General features: G+C 35.0%; 1 protein-coding gene and 1 pseudogene across 1 annotated transcript in view; one reads left to right on the top strand and one right to left on the bottom strand.

The window, feature by feature from the left end:
• The first annotated feature begins 592 nt into the window (after positions 1 to 592).
• The window catches only part of TRDN (triadin), a 112,680-nt gene continuing 93,125 nt past the window's right edge, over positions 593 to 20,147 (top strand). Inside the window, exon 1 of the mRNA XM_029944600.1 lies at positions 593 to 837. Coding sequence (XP_029800460.1) covers positions 816 to 837 — 22 coding nt within the window. The 5' untranslated portion in view covers positions 593 to 815. The remainder of the gene's footprint in view (positions 838 to 20,147) is intronic.
• Positions 8,328 to 20,147, bottom strand: part of LOC115296393 — a 31,585-nt pseudogene continuing 19,765 nt past the window's right edge.

The following is a 20,147-nucleotide window of genomic DNA, read 5'->3' as shown; positions in this document are numbered from 1 at the left end:
ATCAGGTCTCACATGTCACTATAACATCACATTATTTATTTCTTATTGGCCAGTGTTTGGAAAATCTTAAGCCCCTACAAGAAAGCTTCAGGATTTAATAGTTTGTGAGTTTACGCATGGCCCTATGTAAGTATCTGCACTTGCTAAGTGATTTAGATCAATAGGGAATCAACTTGGGGAAAATGACTAAAGACTACCCTCCCCTTTGCCTCTGGTAGATGTTACAGGACCCTCCCCACACCAAATAAGGGAAGAGGAATGTTCTGAGCATGAAGGGCACTAAGAATAAATCTGAGCTATCACAGATAAGATTACTTTCGACTCTTTATTTCATGTTTTCTGACATAGACCCCAAGATCTGTAATTATCTTAGGGAAACTGTGGGGGTTTAGACAGTACTTTCTAGTTTTATTTTGTTTTGTTTTTTTGTCTATCTTCCTTTGGGGCTGGAGAGCTGGTGTGTGTGTGTGTGTGTGTGTGTGTGTGTGTGTGTGTGTTCCCCTAGAGTGCCAAAAAGAAAAAAAAAGTGCTGAAGCGTCCTAGGGAAATGAGGCTATTTTTGTTCGAAGCTGATACTTCTGCCTGAGCCACAAGTGCAGCTTGGAAAGGGCTCAGGTTGTTTCCAGGGGGAGAACTCTGCAGAGAAGAGACAAAGTTCAACAGGACAACAAAGGAGCAGCAGAAACAGCCAGGAAAACGAAGAGCCCTCACGTTTTCACACAGAACCCCCTATCAGAGTTCTCAAATCTTAAAGTGTTCTGCAAAGTGCCACTTGACTGGAACTTTTCGCCTGCCTTTTCCTTTCTCCAACCACCATGACTGAGATCACTGCTGAAGGTATTGCTACCATTTTCCAATAGTACCAACTAGGAAAAAAGGTGGAAATCGATAGTGACATTGACCATCAATGTGTAGACCTAAATGTTGCTTTTAGATACTTTCTTAATCAGTGATTCTATATGGGATTGGAGAAGTGGATTTGGGTGCTGAGAGGCTGAGAGATCTGTGTGTTGGGGGAGAGAAGGGGCTTCTCTGAAATTTTGCATGTGGAAACTGTTGTGTGCTATGCCAAAAGGCCCAGTAAGTACCAATTGTCACCCGCACCTCTATAAATAGCTATGGTCATACAACATTATGGCTAATATCTAACCTTGCAAAATACAGGGCTTTAAAGGATAGAGGCCACGATGAACTTAAACTGTTGCATTTAATATTTAACTGTGGAAAATGATTTTGAGTACTTTTGCTTTATGATATTTTAAAATGCAAATCTTAAATTTGTTTTTCCTTTCTAATTTCAGTGTATAAATATGCACACACATGTATATATGACTTATGTACAATTTAAGATGTAAGTGCTCCCACAAAACTTGAATATATTTAACTATTGGTAGATAGTCAGAGACAAGGTTTGGAAATGCACAAAATATAGATCAATATGATTTTAAAATAAAGCAGTTCAAATTCTGATTCTTTTCACATACTCGTGTCTCTTTACATGATGAACTCTATCTTTCTATTAAAGTAAATATTTTGCTTCAGTGCTTATTCTGAAAAGATTTATGCCCTAACTAAAATATACTTTTTAATTATTCAACCATGGTAGCAATAGTTTCACCTATATATAAATATATGAAGTATGTAAATATATAAAAATATTTATATTTCTTATGGTAAAAGGACCCTTTAAAACAACTAAAGGATTTTAAATACAGACACAACCCAGTTCTAGTTGGGGTAAAAATCTAGGAGGTGGATCTAAAATTTGCTCTGACAGCTGTAAGAAAATCAGACAGGTGGTGCTCTCATCAGCTTCCAAGTTGAATGCTGTTCTGGTTTGTTTTTAATCAGACAACTGAAAAATAGAACATGTGGTTTTGACTCTTCGTGGTGACATTATTATGGACACACAGTGATTTTAGAGTTGGAGATTTTTAGTCAATATTTATAAGAAGAAATGTCTTACTTGTGTCTTCCACTGAGAAATTTAGTCTGGCACCCCAAGCTAATAAAAACAATTACTGCAGATTTTTGTGTATCAGGTATTTTGCTTAGGATGTTATGTGTATTTTCTTATTTAAACTTCATGCAATTCAATTAAGTAGGCGTTATTATCTCCATTTTGCAGAAATAGAAACTGTAACTCAGATGTTCAGTGACTTGCTCAAGACTACAGCATTGCCAAGATTAGAAGCCAGTTCCCTCAGATCTAGTTTGTGTTTTTTCTTTTTTTAAGGAATATCAGGTTTACTCTTTACTAATTTTAGTTCAGAATTTGCTAACTAAATATAAATAGCATTTTTTCCTATTCCTTAGATATTGTGTATCATGTGGCCTTTAGTTTGTCTTAAAGAGAGCTATCTATAATAACTTCTTATTTTGCCCTGCACAAGTTATTAAGATACCTATGGGGTTCCTGGTTGGTTTGGTCGGTTAAGGATCTGACTTCAGCTCAGGTCATGATCTCGCTCGCGGTCTGTAAGTTTGAGCCCTGTGTCAGGTTCTGTGCTGACAGCTCAGAGCCTGGAATCTGCTTCAGATTCTATCTCCCTTGCTCTGCCCCTTCCCCACTCATGCTCTGTCTTTCTGTCTCTCTCAAAAATAAGCATTAAAATTTTTCTTTTGAAAAGATACCTATGAATGTGTTTCCTTCCCTATGTATGGGATGTGGGCTTCCAACTGTTTCAGGAGGTCACTTGACCAATGCATTTTTGGTTTGCCTGTGGATTATTCTTTGTAGACCTTTGCACTTCATTCATAATGTTTTTATGGGAGAATTCTTAATTACTAAATAGAACTTTTGCTTCTGTCTTCTCCATGTATAGCATCTGTAGGATTTTTGTAAGACCACTTGGAGTCTCCCATAAAAATCATTGAATTAGTAATAAATTAAAGTGTAAAAACACTATCTAGTGATGGTCATTTCCTGCTGCCTGGCCTCTGCAGTTCTTAGGATCTATGTAATTTGAACACCACTTATGTACTTTTTTCCTTTTCTGGAATGATTTATTAATCATATTTCTCAAATGAAAATTAGACTGTCAGCTCAAAGAGTCTAAATGTTAAGGTTGACACTTCAGTCATTCTCTGTGGTTATCCAGAGCTTTCTGCACACTTCTCTCCTACACACTTTTCAACTTGTCTTCATGATTCTCACTTTTTCGTGCCCTGGCCATAATAGCCTTCTTTTAGTCTTTTATAAGAGGTATACTTCTGTACAGAACTTTGGTACATCTTCCCTTAGCCTAGAATGGTCTTTTGACTCATCTGCTGTATTTCTTCTGTGTCCACTTTTGGGCACATTTCTAAAATGTGAGTACTGCACCAGTAGCCTCGGGCATCTACTGATTACTCTTCCCATCCATTTATCACAAAGCAAGCAAACATCACGTAGCACTTATGAAGGTTAGAGCTAGTGTCGCCCCTTGCGGAGCTGTAGTTTACTGACCTGACCTGAATTTGTGGAAACCTGAGGCTCTTACAGATTATACCACTCTCCCATGGCCACTGATGATTAGAAAAAGTCTGAAGACACAGTTCATGTCTCCTATGGCTTATCTCAATGCTTATTCAACTACAGTGCAGAACATGTCAGTAAACTTTAAGTTTTATTAAGAACCTTCATTAACCTTTTATTAAGAACCTTATTAAGAACCTTTATTAAGAATCTTCGTAAACTTAAGAAATTTAAGTTCTTTATACATAGATTTTCCCTGCATAGTCCAAGCTGGATTACCTCATCTGACAGAATGAAGGAAGTAATACTAAATATAGAATTGTGTTTCAGGTACAGAGCAAAAAAAGAAGAACTAGGCCAAAGTTGAAAGCCAAAGGATCTTAGGGAAATGACATTTTGAATGAGATGAATTAATAAAAGTAATTATAATAATATTTTACATTTATTTAGAAGACACTAAATGTCAAGCAATGTATGAAGTTTGTTATATGATCATTGAGTCTTCAATTTAACTGAGATAGATACTTTTATTATTGCTATTTATAGAATAAGAATCTGAGGTTTAGAGAGGTTAGAAATTCACCTGAATTTACACAGCTGTATATAGTGTAGTCAGGATTCGCATCCAGGTCTGTAACCTGAGTTATGCTGAATACTTCTTGCTGTGTGAGACTGTTAGCCTGGTGTTACTTTGGAGGTTCATGGGGACCTACTCTATGCCCCTATTCTGATATGGCCCATGCTAGGTTGAGCAGGTTCAATAAGGCCACAGACTGGATCATAGTCAAAGAGTGCCAGGGCTAAGGACTATAAATAGCCTTCTACCTTCTTTCCAGAGGCTTGGTTATTCCTAGATAAGTGCCAGAGTTAGTGCCCCCGAGTTTCATGTGAACTTTCAACAATATTTCAGCATCTATTTGAAAGCATATAGCATGATGTAAAACTACCTTTTAAGTACTTTTAATAATGAAGTACAGTTAATCCTTTTTAAAGTATAGTTTATTCTTCATAGCTTTGTTGAAAACAGAGACCTTTTAAAAAGCTGATGAAATATGTAATGTTTTCAAATTGCCAAGTAAGTAATATACTAATTATGTGTTATGATTTATATAATGGGTCCAAGGGCCTTCAAAATATAGGAAAGTATAAATTTTATGTAATAGGATCAAGTTGATAGAGATCCTATTTATAATTAATTTATAATTTACTACAATACTTAGTTAAGGAAAATTCTTATAAAAAATAAAAGAATTTGTGTCAAATTCTCAACTTCTAAACTATTATATAACTTCAGGATTCAGGAGATAGTTTATTGTACTAAGTATGGGATTGTTTTCTCACTATTAGCTCAACCATGTAACGAACCTGTGGGAGGATTGGATGTTCAAAATTTAGAGCAAAAATGGTAATTTTTTATGCACAATGCACTGTTTCAACAGATTAGATAGCACCTGAGTGCCAATTGTTGTTCTCAAGAAAAAAGATCAAGAATTCACAGCCAGACTAATTAACTGTGCACATGAGTTATATCACCTAGAACAACAGATGGTGAAACTAAAAGCAGGAGGAGATCCAGCCTATGTATTTGTGCTTATCTTTGCCAAAATCAAGAGTGGCTATTTTGACCCAAGTAGAGATGATGTGGGTTGGGAGGAAGAGGAAGAAGATGAAGCACTAGGTTCAATATCTAATAACTTCCAAATTATGTACTCCTGTTCAAAAAAAAAGTAATATGCCACTTACAGAATATCACTTTTAGTTCAAAATTGACATTGACCAGGCAATATATTTGGAGGAGGAGCATGTTCATAAGAGGCACAGTTACATGAAAAGGCTTGTTTATGTATAGATTGGAGGGTGGAGACAATGCAAGAACCAATAGATAAAAGTCTGGAAGCCACAGAAAGACAAACTCTTAGGAAAATATAAGGCAAAACCTAACCAACCATTAAAATGAGAGCTAGAACTGACTCCTCAGATTGAAAAACAAAGACAAATAAAGAAAAAACAAAGCCACTCAAATAAAGAGAAACAAATGAAAAACAGTGAAAGGAACACCATCTCCAATTTCCAAGTAATAGATGGATGAGGAGTATGCAAAAACTACACCATAGCAGGCAGTTAGCAAGATCCAGGATATGGGAACTTCTGCAGTGCAAACAACACAATTCCTTCAGATACGTTACTAGAAACAAAAAGAGATGCCAAAGAAACCTATAAAAACAAATGTGAAAATAGAGCAACCCATCATAATGTGTACAATTACTGGATCATGATTCAAACTTAAGAAATTTCAGTGAAATAATTGGAAATTCCACACACTTTGAATGTTTGATGGTAATAATGATTACCTTTAGTGGGATGACCATATTGTGGCTATGTTTCAAAACTTCTTATAGTATTTGGGGATACATATTCAAATATGTATAAATGAGGGGCCCCTGGGTGGCTCAGTCGGTTAAGTTGGCTTCGGCCCAGGTCATGATCTCGTGGTTCGTGGGATCAAGCCCCGCGTCGGGCTCTGTGTGGACAGCTAGCTCAGAGCCTGGAGCCTGCTTCAGATTCTGTGTCTCGCTTTCTCTCTGACCTTCCCTTGCTCATGCTGTCTCTCTCTGTCTCTCAAAAATAAATAAAACATTAAAAAAACACAAATATGTATGAATGAGATGACACAATGCTTGAAACTTCCTTCCAAATAATATTCCATAGAGGAACGTCAATGGGTTGTGTGTGGCATAAGATTGGCTGTGACTTGATTATATTGAGATGGATAATGGGTACATGGGGTTTCATTATAATAGTCTACTATTGTGAACATTCAAGCCTTTCCTTAATAAAGAACGAGGGGAAATAAAAGAACAGTGCTGGTGTATTTAGTAAATTCTTTTAGTAAAATTTACTTTTAGTTATATACATGGGTTAGTGAAACCACTGACAACCAACTTTATTTGTAAGTACAAGTTATAGTCTAAGTTAACAGTCTGCTATTATTGAAATGGAAACCAAATATGCTTATATTAAAGAAATCCAGACATGTACATTGCATTTATAATAGCAGAAAAGGAAGCAATGTTTTTAAATATATATTGTGATGTGGGAATTTGGAGGTTAGTTTCATATCATTTCTCAAAATTATTAGCGACATTACTTAGACATCTTACTTAGTAACAGATCATTTTCCAGATGGTCCATGTGAAAGCCTGAGAAGAAATTAAAAAATAAGAAGTCAATATGAGGCACAGAAAAATAGTTCTAAAAAATGCTGTGGTCAGAAACATTGTAAATGGATATTAAAGGTATTAAGGAACAAGTCTTCCATGAATATCTGTTTAAAAATATTACAGAAACGTGACGGCTAAAAAAGGAAGATATCCCGTACGCCTGATCAGTCTGATTCTTAAACTTCTCAATCTTCTTTCCTGCTCAAGTTGAATTTAGGAAAAGAGAAGAAAAGCAAATTGTGAAAACCAGTGGGTGACATAATTCATTGGAAGTCAGAGACATAAAGGAGTGCAGAGCTGAGAGAAGGCATCATTAAAGTAATTAAAGGCAGTGTGGTAGAGTACAATGTGCATGGAGTTTAAGTCAGAAATCTGGGTTCAAGCACTAGTCCCACTACTTAACCATACACTGCGGAGGATGAGGGACCAAATAATAGGCCAGAAGAATACTTTCAGATACAGAAAATGTATCTTTTTAGCGTCAGCCTTTGCTGGGTACCGTTAAGAAGTTTTTTGTTTTAGCTTTTGCTATTATTTGTAAAGTGATACTTTTGTTCTATCACGTTTTAAGCACACAGTACCCATGGAAGATGTTCTGTTTCGCAGTTTAAATGCTTCATAATTTTTTCCTTTTTGTTTTTGACCATCACTGTGACTCTGATTTAAAAACCATGCTACTTTTACAATGCAAAAATGAATTGAGCCTATTCAGCTATTATTCTAAAGGCTGAGGAATCCTTAGAGACTTAAAGCCTTCAATGCTGTTTGCATTAATTTTTAATCAGTTAACAATATTTAATATGAGAGAAACATAAAATGGTGCAACTAAGCAATTCTGAAGCATTCCATATTGACCTTTGGGTTGAATATATCAATGTGAAAAAAAAAGAATGCATACATAGATTTTCCAGTTAAGCTTTTGGTTTTACAGTTATAGAGTTTAAATCATTATTCTTTTCTTCCTTCAAATAAAAAGAAACACTTTAGCAAAATGTTTCATATTCTTTTAAATGTATATTATTCAAAGCAATATATTTAAAAAGGGAAAATAGAGGAAAACCTTTATCTGGAAACCATGCATTAACATAATACAATAATTCCTAGTTTATGGAGTTTAGATTCTGTTCAACTTAGAGTTCTAGGAAGATCTAGCAAAGTTAAGTTTTGCATCCCAAATTCCCATTTTCTCTGAATTATATGAGTGCCATGAATAATTTCTCATAGGAAGTGCCTATTTGAGTGTCACATGAACATGTATTGCCCCAAGGGAGGGTTAAGCAGAGATCGATGAACTTTCTGGTCCAAAAAGATAGTATTTTCCATTTTCAAAGGAAGTTAAAAAGAATATCCTTGGCAAATGTGTAATGAATAAAGTCCTGCTTCTCTCTGTACAAGTTATGCTCTCTAAACATCAAACATCTCCACATCTCTGTGCCTGAAGTCAAGCTGTCAAAAGCACATGGAATTTACGATTCTGAGAGATCCTCTGGTATGTAAATGAGATGTTTCCTCACAAACCACGGAGTCCATCTCATTTATGATGTACTTCATGTTACATTTAACTATGTATGGTTCATATAGATTCTAATTTGATATCTGTGGCAACGGCTGGGGTACGTGGTCTTCACTTAAAGACACAATCTTTTAATCTAGAAGAACAATGATAATTTATGTTCAGCAACCTGCTTTTTACTAAGGAACATGAGGCTAAAACTTGCTGTTAGAGACTGGTTTTTATCATTGCTACTCGTTTGCAGTTTCCTCCTCCTCTCCCGGACACAGGTTACTGAAATGCTGCGGAAAAAAAAAGAAAGAGCTCTTACTATAATATACACATCATATATACAACTTAAGGAATTAGTGAGCTTATGGATATGAGAGAATCATTTCTACCTCTTCATACTTTCAAAACATTTTTAGCAAGATTTACCTGGAAAATTTATTGTTGCTTGCTAAAATAAAACCATCATATGACTCAGAGAATTTTCTGTCCGTGGTAGACATTTGATATAACAACAAGACAAAAATGGTAATTATAAAGCGACATTTCTTTGACCTCTAGTGCCTGAGCTCTTATTTTTAATCATTGTTATTCTTATTTTACTTATGTAAAATTGCCCCAGGGGGAAAAGAATGTGGTGTAAACTCTAAAAGTTACCACAGTATGGTGAAATGCCAAGTTTGTGAATTTAAATATGCAGAAGCATTAGGCATTGCTTTTACAGAAAAGCAAACAAAGAAAATACATCCGTTTGAAATATAACAGAATTATAGACTCTGTGGTATTAATTACCAACCTGTAATTAGGTTTATAAGGCAGGAGGTCATGTCAGAACTTCAGTTGTTGTTAATATTTTACAACCTATTATGTCCCGAGCTGAATACCAGACAATAGGGACATGGAGTGAAACAATACAAAGTCCCTGATTCTGATGTAGTAGATTGAAAAACAAGCAAGAAAGGGCAGAAAATAATCATTAGAATAAAGACTGAACAGATTTAAAAATATAAAACTCCAGTTTGGATTTATGAATGATGAGTGTTTAATTTAGTTGACAAAATCAGGCTATTGTTCATAAATCTTATGATCAGTGAGCACACATTGAAACTTGCTTAAAAAATAACTTTAGAATGATTGAGTGTCCTATTCTTCACTCTGATAATTTTCAGTGCACATGTCATTGTTGGGACATGAAATGGCTGGCCAAAGTATGGAGATCAGGAATATGTTTGATCAATGAAGAGATGAAGGAAAAAGAGTTAAGGGATAGGTGAGAATTTGTGGTCTGTGGGATGAGACCCTAGGATGATCAAGGTACAGAGTTACCTGGCTAAGAAACTGGATAAAAATCCTGGTTTAAACGCTCTAGTTTTGTTAAGGCACCCTATTGCTATATCATCAAAAAGGATAATGTCTTACTTTCATGATTTAGTTTGAACTAGTAGTTTGTTATAGTCTCTAGTTTTTGGCCCTTAGAAGTGAGTGTGCTTCCAGTATTTGTATGTCCATTGCTGTCCTGGGTCCCCAAATACTCTACTTGAGCTATTTTTGGAGCCCTATTTCCAATTCATGAAAAAAAATTAAATAATACTGTCAGACAAGTGCCTACTAAATGACTTTCCTCAGGTTAATAATGAGAAATCAGCTGTTAAAAACTAGTGTTGTGTCACTGTTGTTCTAAGTACTATGAAAATTAGTGTTATAGGCCAGTTCCTGTGATGGTGTCCTATAAAGGCACTGCATTAAGCCCTGAGACAAGGCAAGAGGGTTTTTGAGGTACTAGGGAAAGGCCTTCATCAAAGAAAGAATGAAGAGACATGAGCTTTAGTCCAAGGTTTAGAAGACATGACAAGGAAGTACCTAGGGTAGGAGAAATGGCTAGATTTAAGCAATAAGTCAGCAGAAATCTCTTTAGAGAACACTTTGCTCATAGTGACTGAAGGAGTTATATTAGAAATAATATCTTTGACAGGTATCAGGAAGTTTTGCTTATCTCTTGAATGAAGTAGACCAGGTTTACTATTCAGTTTCTTCCTAGTCTTTGAATTTGAAAACCTTGGAGGTCTTGACTAGAATTGACTTGTTATAACCATAATACAACCTGGGTGCCTGTCTTTGAGTGACATAGGATCTCAATAACCAGGTGTTTTGGAACATGGTATACTTATCTTTTTCCCTTTACTCTGTCATTCAGTTATGGACAGAAAGGGGCAAAGCTGCTGACACACTCAAAGATATTCATCCACTTATGAAGTATATACATTTCAAGTAGTTGCTTTGGCCAGTAATTGTTTTAAGTCTGTGGATGAAATGTGAAATATATAGTAAACTGGCCCTCAAGGGAAGATGAGATAATTGTGTAAATAACTATATGAGAGAAGGCTGTCAGTTCTAAGTTGCCTAAGAGAAGTACAGATAAAATTATATGTAAAAATTATGAGATAGTTTCCTGGGTTTCTCATCACTCAAGTTTAATGTAGACATCATTTACACATATGAAATAACTAGAGTACAAATTATTGTGTAACAATGAAATCAAGTGTCTTGAGGTATGATTGTCAAGGAAAATCTGAGAAGCAGGAGAATAATTGGACATGGTTGATCAGAGATAATTATAAAAGAGTAGAACTTAAGTTAAAACTTGCAGGATACTAAGGGAGGTGCCTGGGTAGCTCAGTTGGTTAAGTGTCCAACTCTTGATTTCGGCTGAGGTCATGATCTCACAGTTTGTGAGTTCAAGCCCTGGTCAGGCTCTGGGCTGACAGCGTGGAGCCTACTTGGGATTCTCTCTCTCCCTCTCTCTCTGCCTCTTCCCCACTCACTCTCCCTCTGTCAGAATAAATAAATATTTGAAAAGAAATAACTTGAAGGATATTTCAAAATGAAAGAACAGGAGCATAAAGGAAAATCGAAGAATTATGTTTTTACCAACATCCTTAGATCCTAGAAGTTAAAGGTTAATATATTTAGCAACAATTATTTAATATAGTTTTTCTAATATCATGGTTTCATGATCTATGTGAGAGGATCAAAGCTGGAGGAGATATCCTCTATTGGCATTTGGGGCTGGAGAATTAGTCAAATGTTTCCAAGACATTGCAGGATAGTTAGCATATAGTAGCAGCCCTCACCATCATTTTGACTCCACAAACAACTACAGACATCTTCCAATGGGGATACTAACTGCACCCCAGTTAGCAACCAACAAGAACCTAAAGCAAAGATGAGCAAAAGTTCTAATGGTTGTGAAGGAGGTAGGATTAAAGTACTCAACTCTGAGAAACTGCTGGCTTAGTTACCTTCCAGTTCTACATAGAAGATTCTTTTAGGCCAATATAAGGGATTTGGATTAGCAAGAAGGTTTTTTTTAATATTCTCCACTCAGTTACCAACTAAGAGTTACTATAGTTAATATGCCATTTGTTTCAATGATTTGAAAGTTATTTGGTATAGAATGAAATTCTTACTGAAAATAATTATATTTGGCTGTCTTGATTTGCACTTAAAATTCTGTAGTAGGAAGGGGGAAAAATGATGATAATTTTAGGGTAGTGCGGGGCAAAGGGATTCACAAGTCCAATGGAATGACACAATTTCCCCTGGGGAAAAATTGGTGAAAGGTGATGGCTTATTTTTTGTGTCCTTGAGCTAATGAGTTGAGAAGTGACAGCATAATTTGAAGAGAGGCACAGGTGGAAACAACTCTGATACATAAACTGAAAGACAGTACTTTGCAAAATTGCCTCTCATACAATATTACAGAAGCTAAATAATAAACTTGAGAGTGGATTACATGTCCTTATTTCATAGTCACCTTATATTATGACATATTGAACACTGCATGTCTGCATAAAATACTTCCAATGTTTCTTCGATTGCTTGCAACCCTACCAACATAACAAATATGTTTTCCAATATTGTAGGAACTTACTTAAAATTAAATTGTTAGGTAACACTGAATGAGAAGCCAGAATGTACAAGAACTCTAAGTGAAAAAAAATCGTTAACTGTGGCAATTTTTTAATAACAGTGTCCCACTTGGTTTTCAAGAGACCAGCCACCTCATCGGTTCAGTATTAAAAAAATAGTATGCATCATCACAGTTTTTTAAAATACTAAAAAAGCTTTTTGGAAAAAACAGGCACATCGGAGCTGCATAAATCGTATATATTTATATATCATTTACTAAACAATAATGAAGTTGATAACCATATAACCAATATCCAGGTCGGAAAACAATGTTTCCATCACCTCTGAAGAATATTCCCATTTGTTACCCACCTACTGATTCTAATTTGGTTTTGCTTTCCAATCAAGATTCCTCTTTCTCTAACCCTTTCTCCACAGGGAACAACTATTCTGATTTTTCATAACAATTTTCCTACTTTGCTTTATAGGTTTATGACCTCCACATCTATAAATGATAAGTTTAGTTTGGCCAAGTTTGTTCTTTCTATAAATGGACGCACACAGCATGCATTATTCTGTGCATAATGCTTGCTGCATTAATTTAACACTCTGTTTGTAAGACTCATCTATTTTGTTGTATGTAGATCATGTTATTCTTGCTGCACAGTATTGCACTGTATGATTGTCATAATTTATTTATCCATTTGAATTTTTTAAATTGAGGGGCTTTTATATGTTCATAAGAACTATGGTCATTTTTCTTCTTTCTAGTTTTAATATTCTCTGATTCTATCATATATGTGTATTTTATTTCATGGCTCTATGCTCTGTATTAAAATGTGATTTCAGCATGAAGAAAATATTTTATTCACTCAAATTTGGTAGTATATATTGTCATTTAAATCTAATTGAAAAACATAGAGAAAGTGTGACGTCAATGGCCATCTACTAGAAGTGCCCTAGTTTGTTTTGCAGAAGAAATCGATGTATCCCTATAAGATATATAAAATAAAATGAGTATTTGGGAAATCAAGGAGAGAATTAATTGAATTGTAAGGACTTCTGGAAGATAAAGAAATAAACCTCAATGTGTAATGACCCCTATATGAGACTGCACAGGCAGCAACTCAAAAATTGACATTTAGTTTCAGCATAATCTGGTGTATAAAAGAGATTTTTCAACAAATATTATTGGATGAAGGTGTATGGAGGCCAGGAGCTCAACAGAAAGTCATTAACTCTTTCCCAATCAATTATTCCTCTGGCCCTCTTGAATTTTGTCTTTTTCCTATTTGCTCATTCTGTAACTTTTAGATTCCTCACTTATTGATTCCATATTTACCTCCTTATTCCCACTGTTTCTGCTTTAATTTAAACTCCTATCATTTCATATTTGTATCCCTGTATGTGACACATTGCATTTTAAACAAACAACAGTGACAATATTTCCCACTCCATATTCTCTTCTCATAATGTGATCTTGACTCTTTTTTCACTGAGAAGTGAAGTCTATTTTTCCTCCTCTTGAATCTAGAGAGACTCATCTGATCACCTCAACAGATAAAATATAATAAAAATGATGGATCATAAAAATGCCAGGCATGTCTGTCTTGCTCTATTGGGATGTTTACTTTTAAAACATGCTATAAGAAGTTTAAGCACCCTGTAGGGAGAACCATAATGAGAGAAACAAGGCCCTTGGCTGATACACCCAGCTGAGCTCCCAGTCAACAGCCAGCACCAGCTTTTCAGCCGTGTGAGTGAGCCATCTTGAAAATGGATCCTGCAGTCCCCAGGCGAGCCACCCTAGGCGATACTTGTGGAGCAAAGACAAATCGTGCCTGCTGAACTCTACATAAATTGCATATCTCTGAGCAAAATAAGTGATTATATCAGTTTTAGGCCACTAGGTTATATAATGTTTTATTAAGCAGCAACACATAACTGCTACACTATAACTGTAAGTAATAAAATACACTACCACTATAAGCATTCATGTACTTTCCTGACCTCTAATCCATCCTCCACATGACTACCAAATTAAGTCTATAGTACTATACCACCTATTGACTAATGGTAACTTATTCATTGTACAGTTGCTTCAGCCAGATTCAACATGTTAGTCAATTAAAAAATTGTTACATTTCTACAACTTTATCATTCATTTACCCACATCTTCATTACTTTAGTCAAAAATATTTAAGGAATGTTAACTCTCATAAAAGTGTTCTAGTCACTGGAGATATGTTAATTGAAAAAAGAAGAAGAAGAGGAAGAATAAAAAGTAAGAGAAGAAGAGGAGAAAAAAAAGAGGAAGAGGAAGAAGTAGAAGGAAGAGGAGGAAGAAGAAGAAAGAAGGAGTGGAAGAAAGAAGAGAAGGAAGAGAAGAGGGAGAGAAAGAGGAAAAAAAATTCCTGCTGTCAAAAGATTCACTGAAAAAATTCTCAATTAAATCTTAGTTGGAGATTCTCCAAATGTGGATGGGCATTTTTTGTGAGGGTTAGTGTGATTAAATTTGTCTTGGTTGTAAGCCAAGGAATTTAAATTTGTAAGATCTCCACAGAATACAGAGAAGTCCTAAGCAACACCCTGCATACAGCATTGCTCACATAATGTGTATTGACTGATAAAGAATAGAGAGAGGGAAACCTGGGTGGCTCAGTCAGTTGAACATCCAACTCTTGACTTTGGCTTAGGTCATGATCTCACGGTTTGTGGGATTAAGCCCCATGTCAGTCCCCGAGCTGACATCATGGAGCATGCTTAGGATTCTCTCTCTGCCCTTTGATTCCTCTCCTCTACTTTCTCTCTCTCAAACTAAATAAATAAACTTTAAAAAAATGATAAAAAGAATAGAAGGAATATTAGTTATGGTATATAGAATAGTGATTCTCTGGGATATTCATGCCTCATTCCTCAGAATCTGTGGATATGTTATCTTACATGGCAAAAAGAAATTTACAGGTGTGATTAAGTGCCTAGAGATGGAGAGATTATCCTGGATTATATGAGTGACTTAACATGAGTCTTTAAAAGTGGAGGATGTTCTGGGTTGTGTTTAGAGGGAGATGTGATGTCAGGATGTGACCGGCTTCAAAGATGGGGTAAGAGGCCATCAGCCGAGGGACACAGTAGCCTGCGGAGTCTGGAAAGGGCAGGGAGACTGATTCACTCCTGGACCCCCCCAGAAAGGAATGTAGCCTTGCAGAAACTTTGATTTCAGGCCCTTGAGGCCTATGGTGGACTTCTGAGTCACAGAACTGTAAGATATAAATTCACGTTATTTCGAGCCATCAAGCTTGTGGTTATTTGTTATGTTGACAGTAGAAAACTACTATGCCATTGCCTCTCTGATTACTTTAAGTCTATCTTATACCCTAAGAGACAAATTTTCAGAGGACATGTATAAAATTGATATAGAATAATTGAAAATTTATTTTCCACAGGATGCTTTTATATAAGTCACTTTTTAAGTAAAATAAATAAGTCTCCCTTTTATATAAGAAACCTGAGACTAAGAAGAAGTCTCATTTTCAAGATCACATAGCTCTTTATTGGGACAATTAACAATATATTAATAATTAACTAGATTATTCTTTCTGCAGAAATGTGTACTGAATTTCCATCCAATAAACTAGTAGGTAACATTTTTCCCATTAAAATAAGGGAAGTTAGAGAGACACCTCATTTGGTTTGTCTTTCTCACCAATGGATAATTGCAAATCTTAGGAAAGAGGGTTGTAGTTCATGCAATATTTATTTATTCCTTCTTAATATCTCTATAGTTAGTCTGCTTACATTCAATATTATGAACATTTCCAAAACAAGTTGTGATTTGTTCTATATTCAGTAACATTTGTATATTTATCTAGTCACCAACACACAATATATAATACATGTTGTCCACACTGTCTTTGGATGATTATAAAGTGAACTTCTTCAAAACGCTACCTTAGTTCTTAAACGAGGACATCTTGCCCTTCTTTGGAATGGGTATCCTTCACCTGCCTATGTTTGTACACACCAGGAAGGTATGTACATTTTCCGCTGGATAAGAGCCTATTAATAGAAAACTGACACTGCAGCAGTTAAAAAAAAATCAGGTCAGAGATTAATTTCATGGAACCCAGAGTCATGTCAGCTAAACATGATCTGTTTGAGGTAGGCAAAAAAATGTGTGATCACTTTGCTTGCTGTTCAAACTAAAATAAATATGTCTCCTTTTTATATTCAGATTCTGAGACATTCTGCCATTTAGAACTTCTAAAGTGTCCTTGCATAAAATTTCTGCAGATTTTCAATTACTAACACAATCTTTGTGCTTAAACATCTTCCCAATAAGGTCGATTAAAGAAACAAAAACGTGATCAGAGTGTGGAAAACAGGAAAATATGATAAATAACCTTAATTAAAATTATTGAAGTAAGAAAAGCTAGAAAAGAAAAAACTCGGAATTAAGTAAACACCAAGTTAGATTTGCAGGAAAACACATTTGCCTTAGTTTGACCTGAAGATAATGTCAGGTAGACATACTTTTGCTGATAAATATGAAAAAAATTTTTAGAAGCAATAGAGCAAAATTGTAAGTAGTAACAAACCATAAATACATAGTATTCATGTATCATTTACATAGTATAAATGCAAACAAGCATTTATATAGTATAAATGCATCCAAACAAATATGAAGTATACATGAATTTAACTTGTGATGCATAAAATAAGCTATGCATATAAAGTTTTTATTTTAATAAATATTGAGTTCCTACAACACTGTCATGCAGCAATAAAAGAAATTATTTGATAGGCATATTACTAAAAGATATAATATTGTGGTAGAAAGTTTTTGATAAGTATAATCAAAATAAAATAATTTTAAAACCTGTTTTTTAAATATAATAGCTTAAGGTTAGTAGCTAGTAACTTTATTTATCTAGAATTATTTTGTAAGCGTGTCTTGTTTTTCTAAACTTGTACTTTATATATCTTTGGATTAACATTAAAAGAATTAATCTGAGGTTATTGGAATATATAACTAAGTGTCACTCCATAGTAACACTTGTGTTCTATGAATGGTTGGTGAGTTCGAAGTTAGGGAGTGACATACACATACTTAGACCAAACTTTGATGTGCTTATGAATCATTTGGGAATTTTGCTGGAATGCAGGTTCTGATTCATTAGGTTTGGGGTGGAGCCTGAGAGTCTGCATTTCTAATAAGCTCTCAGATGCTGAGGAGGCTACTGGTCCATGGACCACACTTTAAGAATATACTATGGTATTTTAAGGAGTACTTAGAGAAAAATTCTGCTTTTGGTTTTAGTCTTTAATTTTTCAATTGATATGAATAAACCATGGATATCCTGGTTTATCCAAACACCAAAAAGGAGGAATAATTTATTATTTATTATTTATTTGACTCTTTTAAGAGTGTGTATCAACCCTTTTAAGAAAAAGGTTCAGGGCCTCCTGGTGGCTCAGTTGGTTAAGCATCTGACTGTTGACTCAGACTCTGGTCATGATCTCCTGATACATGAGTTGAAGCCTTGCATCAAGCTGTGTGCTAACAGTACGGAACCTGCTTTGGATTCTCTCTCTCCCTCTTTCTTCCTTCCCCACTCATGCTGTCCCTCTCTCTCTCTCTCTTTCTCTCTCAAAATAAATAAATACAATTAAAAAAAAGAAAAAGAAAAATGGTTCATGATGCTGGTAAATTGTTTGCCATCTGACTTCAATTCATCACATGTGTTTGTGGCAAATATCCTAAATTCTGTAAACTCCTCAAAATAATTTTTTCTTGTTAATAATATTTTGTGATTATTTATAAAAACTTAGACTTTGGGAGAACGTGGGTGGCAAATAACTTATTATTTATTTTTTATTTGACTCTTTGGAGAGTGTGTATGAACCCTTTGAAGAAAAAGATTCTTGGGGTGCCTGGGTGGCTCAATCAGTTAAGCGTCCGACTTTGTCTCAGGTCATGATCTCACTGCTTGTGGGTTAAAGCCCTGCATCGGGCTCTGTGCTGACAGCTCAAAGCCTAGAGCCTGTTACAGATTCTGTGTCTTTCTTTCTCTCTGCCCCTCTTCCACTTGCTCATGTGCGCGCTCTCTCTCTCTCTCAAAAATGAATAAATGTTTTAAAAAAAGAAAAAAAAAGAAAAAGGAAAAGGTTCAAAGCCTCCATGTGGCTCAGTTGGTTAAGCCTCCAACTCTTGATTTTGACTCAGGTCATAATCTCACCACTCATGAGATTGAGTCCTGTGTCTGGCTCTGTGCTGACAGTAATGGAGTCAGCTTGGGATTCTCTTTCTCCTGCTCTCTCTGTACTTCCCCTGCTCATGCTCTCTCCCTTTCTCTCTCAAAATAAATAAATGAACATTAAAAAGTACCTTAGGTGTTTAAAAAAACACAAATGACATGATGTTTTATTAGATGCTTGTTAACAATTAAAAATGATCATCAGTTCATCAGTTCATATTTATTGAATATCACTGAGTATCTGGTATTAAATCTGACACTTTCAGAAAGGCTGGATACATATCTTTCTGTATATGGATTTAAAACTGTCTCAGCGGTTGACTTAAAAGTGTTTCAACTGAACTAAGAAAATGAGGTTATTAAGCAGATTAAGATGGTTGATTAATAATATTGATGACATTAATTGATTACTGCTGAAAGAGATTATGCTCTTCTCTCCTTAAGAAGATAAATTTTGAATTTTCTAGAGTAATTAGGAAGCATAAAAACTTGCAAATATACTTTTAAATACATTTACTCAAAAAAATGCTAGCAAATCTCTAAGTTTATTTTAACTGGAACTATATGTCTCCTAGTTTAAATATAGGTTGGGAGTTAGCTAATGAAAACTGGGATTAGTTGACCACTTCCAAATCATAAGTCATCTCAATCTTAGTTCATATACTGGTCTTCCATGTAAGCCTTTGATTTGGTCAGTGTATGAAATTTTCCAATACCTTTGTAAGTGAAGGATGTTTCACTCTTATTTTTGGTCATTATTCACTAAATGTACCACTTTCCCTTGATGTTCATTGCATCTAATTTTACCTTTATGCTGTATTCAGTTATTGATTTTTATTTTTATGATAAGAAAGAAATATCATGATGATAAAAGAAGCAGAATTGAAAGAAAATAGAGCTAGCACAGGTTTCAAGGTCATTTCAAGCAATTTCAAGTTAAAGTACAAGAGTTATTCATGTTATAAAATTATGTGCCTGGAAACTACTTCTAGTATTTCTCCCGTCCCTAAGCAGAAATATAGTTTTACTGTAAGAAATGTCAAAAAAACGAATATCTTTCTTACGGTTAAATATTTCCATGCAAGGGTACTCAACATTTTCCTTAGAAAGCTATTTGTGTCTAAAAATACTTATGTTAAGATGTCCTCACCTAAATCTCTCTGTTAAGACTTAACACAACTTCCTCTTCTATTTTCAAGCTAGAAAATAGCAGGTCACATTTTCTTTATAGTGACCCTTTGTCTTCTAGATCACTGATCTTAAGTTTTTCTCAGCTTTTAACTTAACAAGATGAAAGAACCAGGAAGAAAAAGAAAATGCTTCTCCATATGCTGTACATTACTTTTTCAGCCTTTTAATCATATTAATTTCTAACCTGCTAATTTCAAATGATAGTATATTTTGAGAATACACAGATGTGGTATGTCAAAGATTTATTAATACATAAAGCAAAGACACTGACCAATCAAAACCCCACCAACCAATGAGAGGACCAGTGGTCTTGACTCTGTACTTATGCTTAGTGCCTAGCTCTGTCTTTCTGTATTGAGATAGTGAAAAAAACTGTATAAGGTCAGACAGTCATAGATTTAAACTTTGGCCATCCCCTACACTCACAATGTAGACTTATGTTACCTTACTGAAAAGCAGTTTCAGTATCTACAATTGAAAAGGTATAATGAGAGTTTATGGAGTATGTATATGGAAGTGTCCAGCACTTCCTGAAACATATGAGGACAACATAAATATGAACCTATCCCTTCTCTCTTATATTGATCAAAATCAAGATCTGAAGAATCATA

The sequence above is a fragment of the Suricata suricatta genome, chromosome 7, assembly GCF_006229205.1.
Source record: "Suricata suricatta isolate VVHF042 chromosome 7, meerkat_22Aug2017_6uvM2_HiC, whole genome shotgun sequence".
Classification (NCBI taxonomy): domain Eukaryota; kingdom Metazoa; phylum Chordata; class Mammalia; order Carnivora; family Herpestidae; genus Suricata; species Suricata suricatta.
The sequence above is the reverse complement of the archived record's forward strand: the minus strand, read 5'-3'. Positions and strand labels throughout refer to the sequence as shown.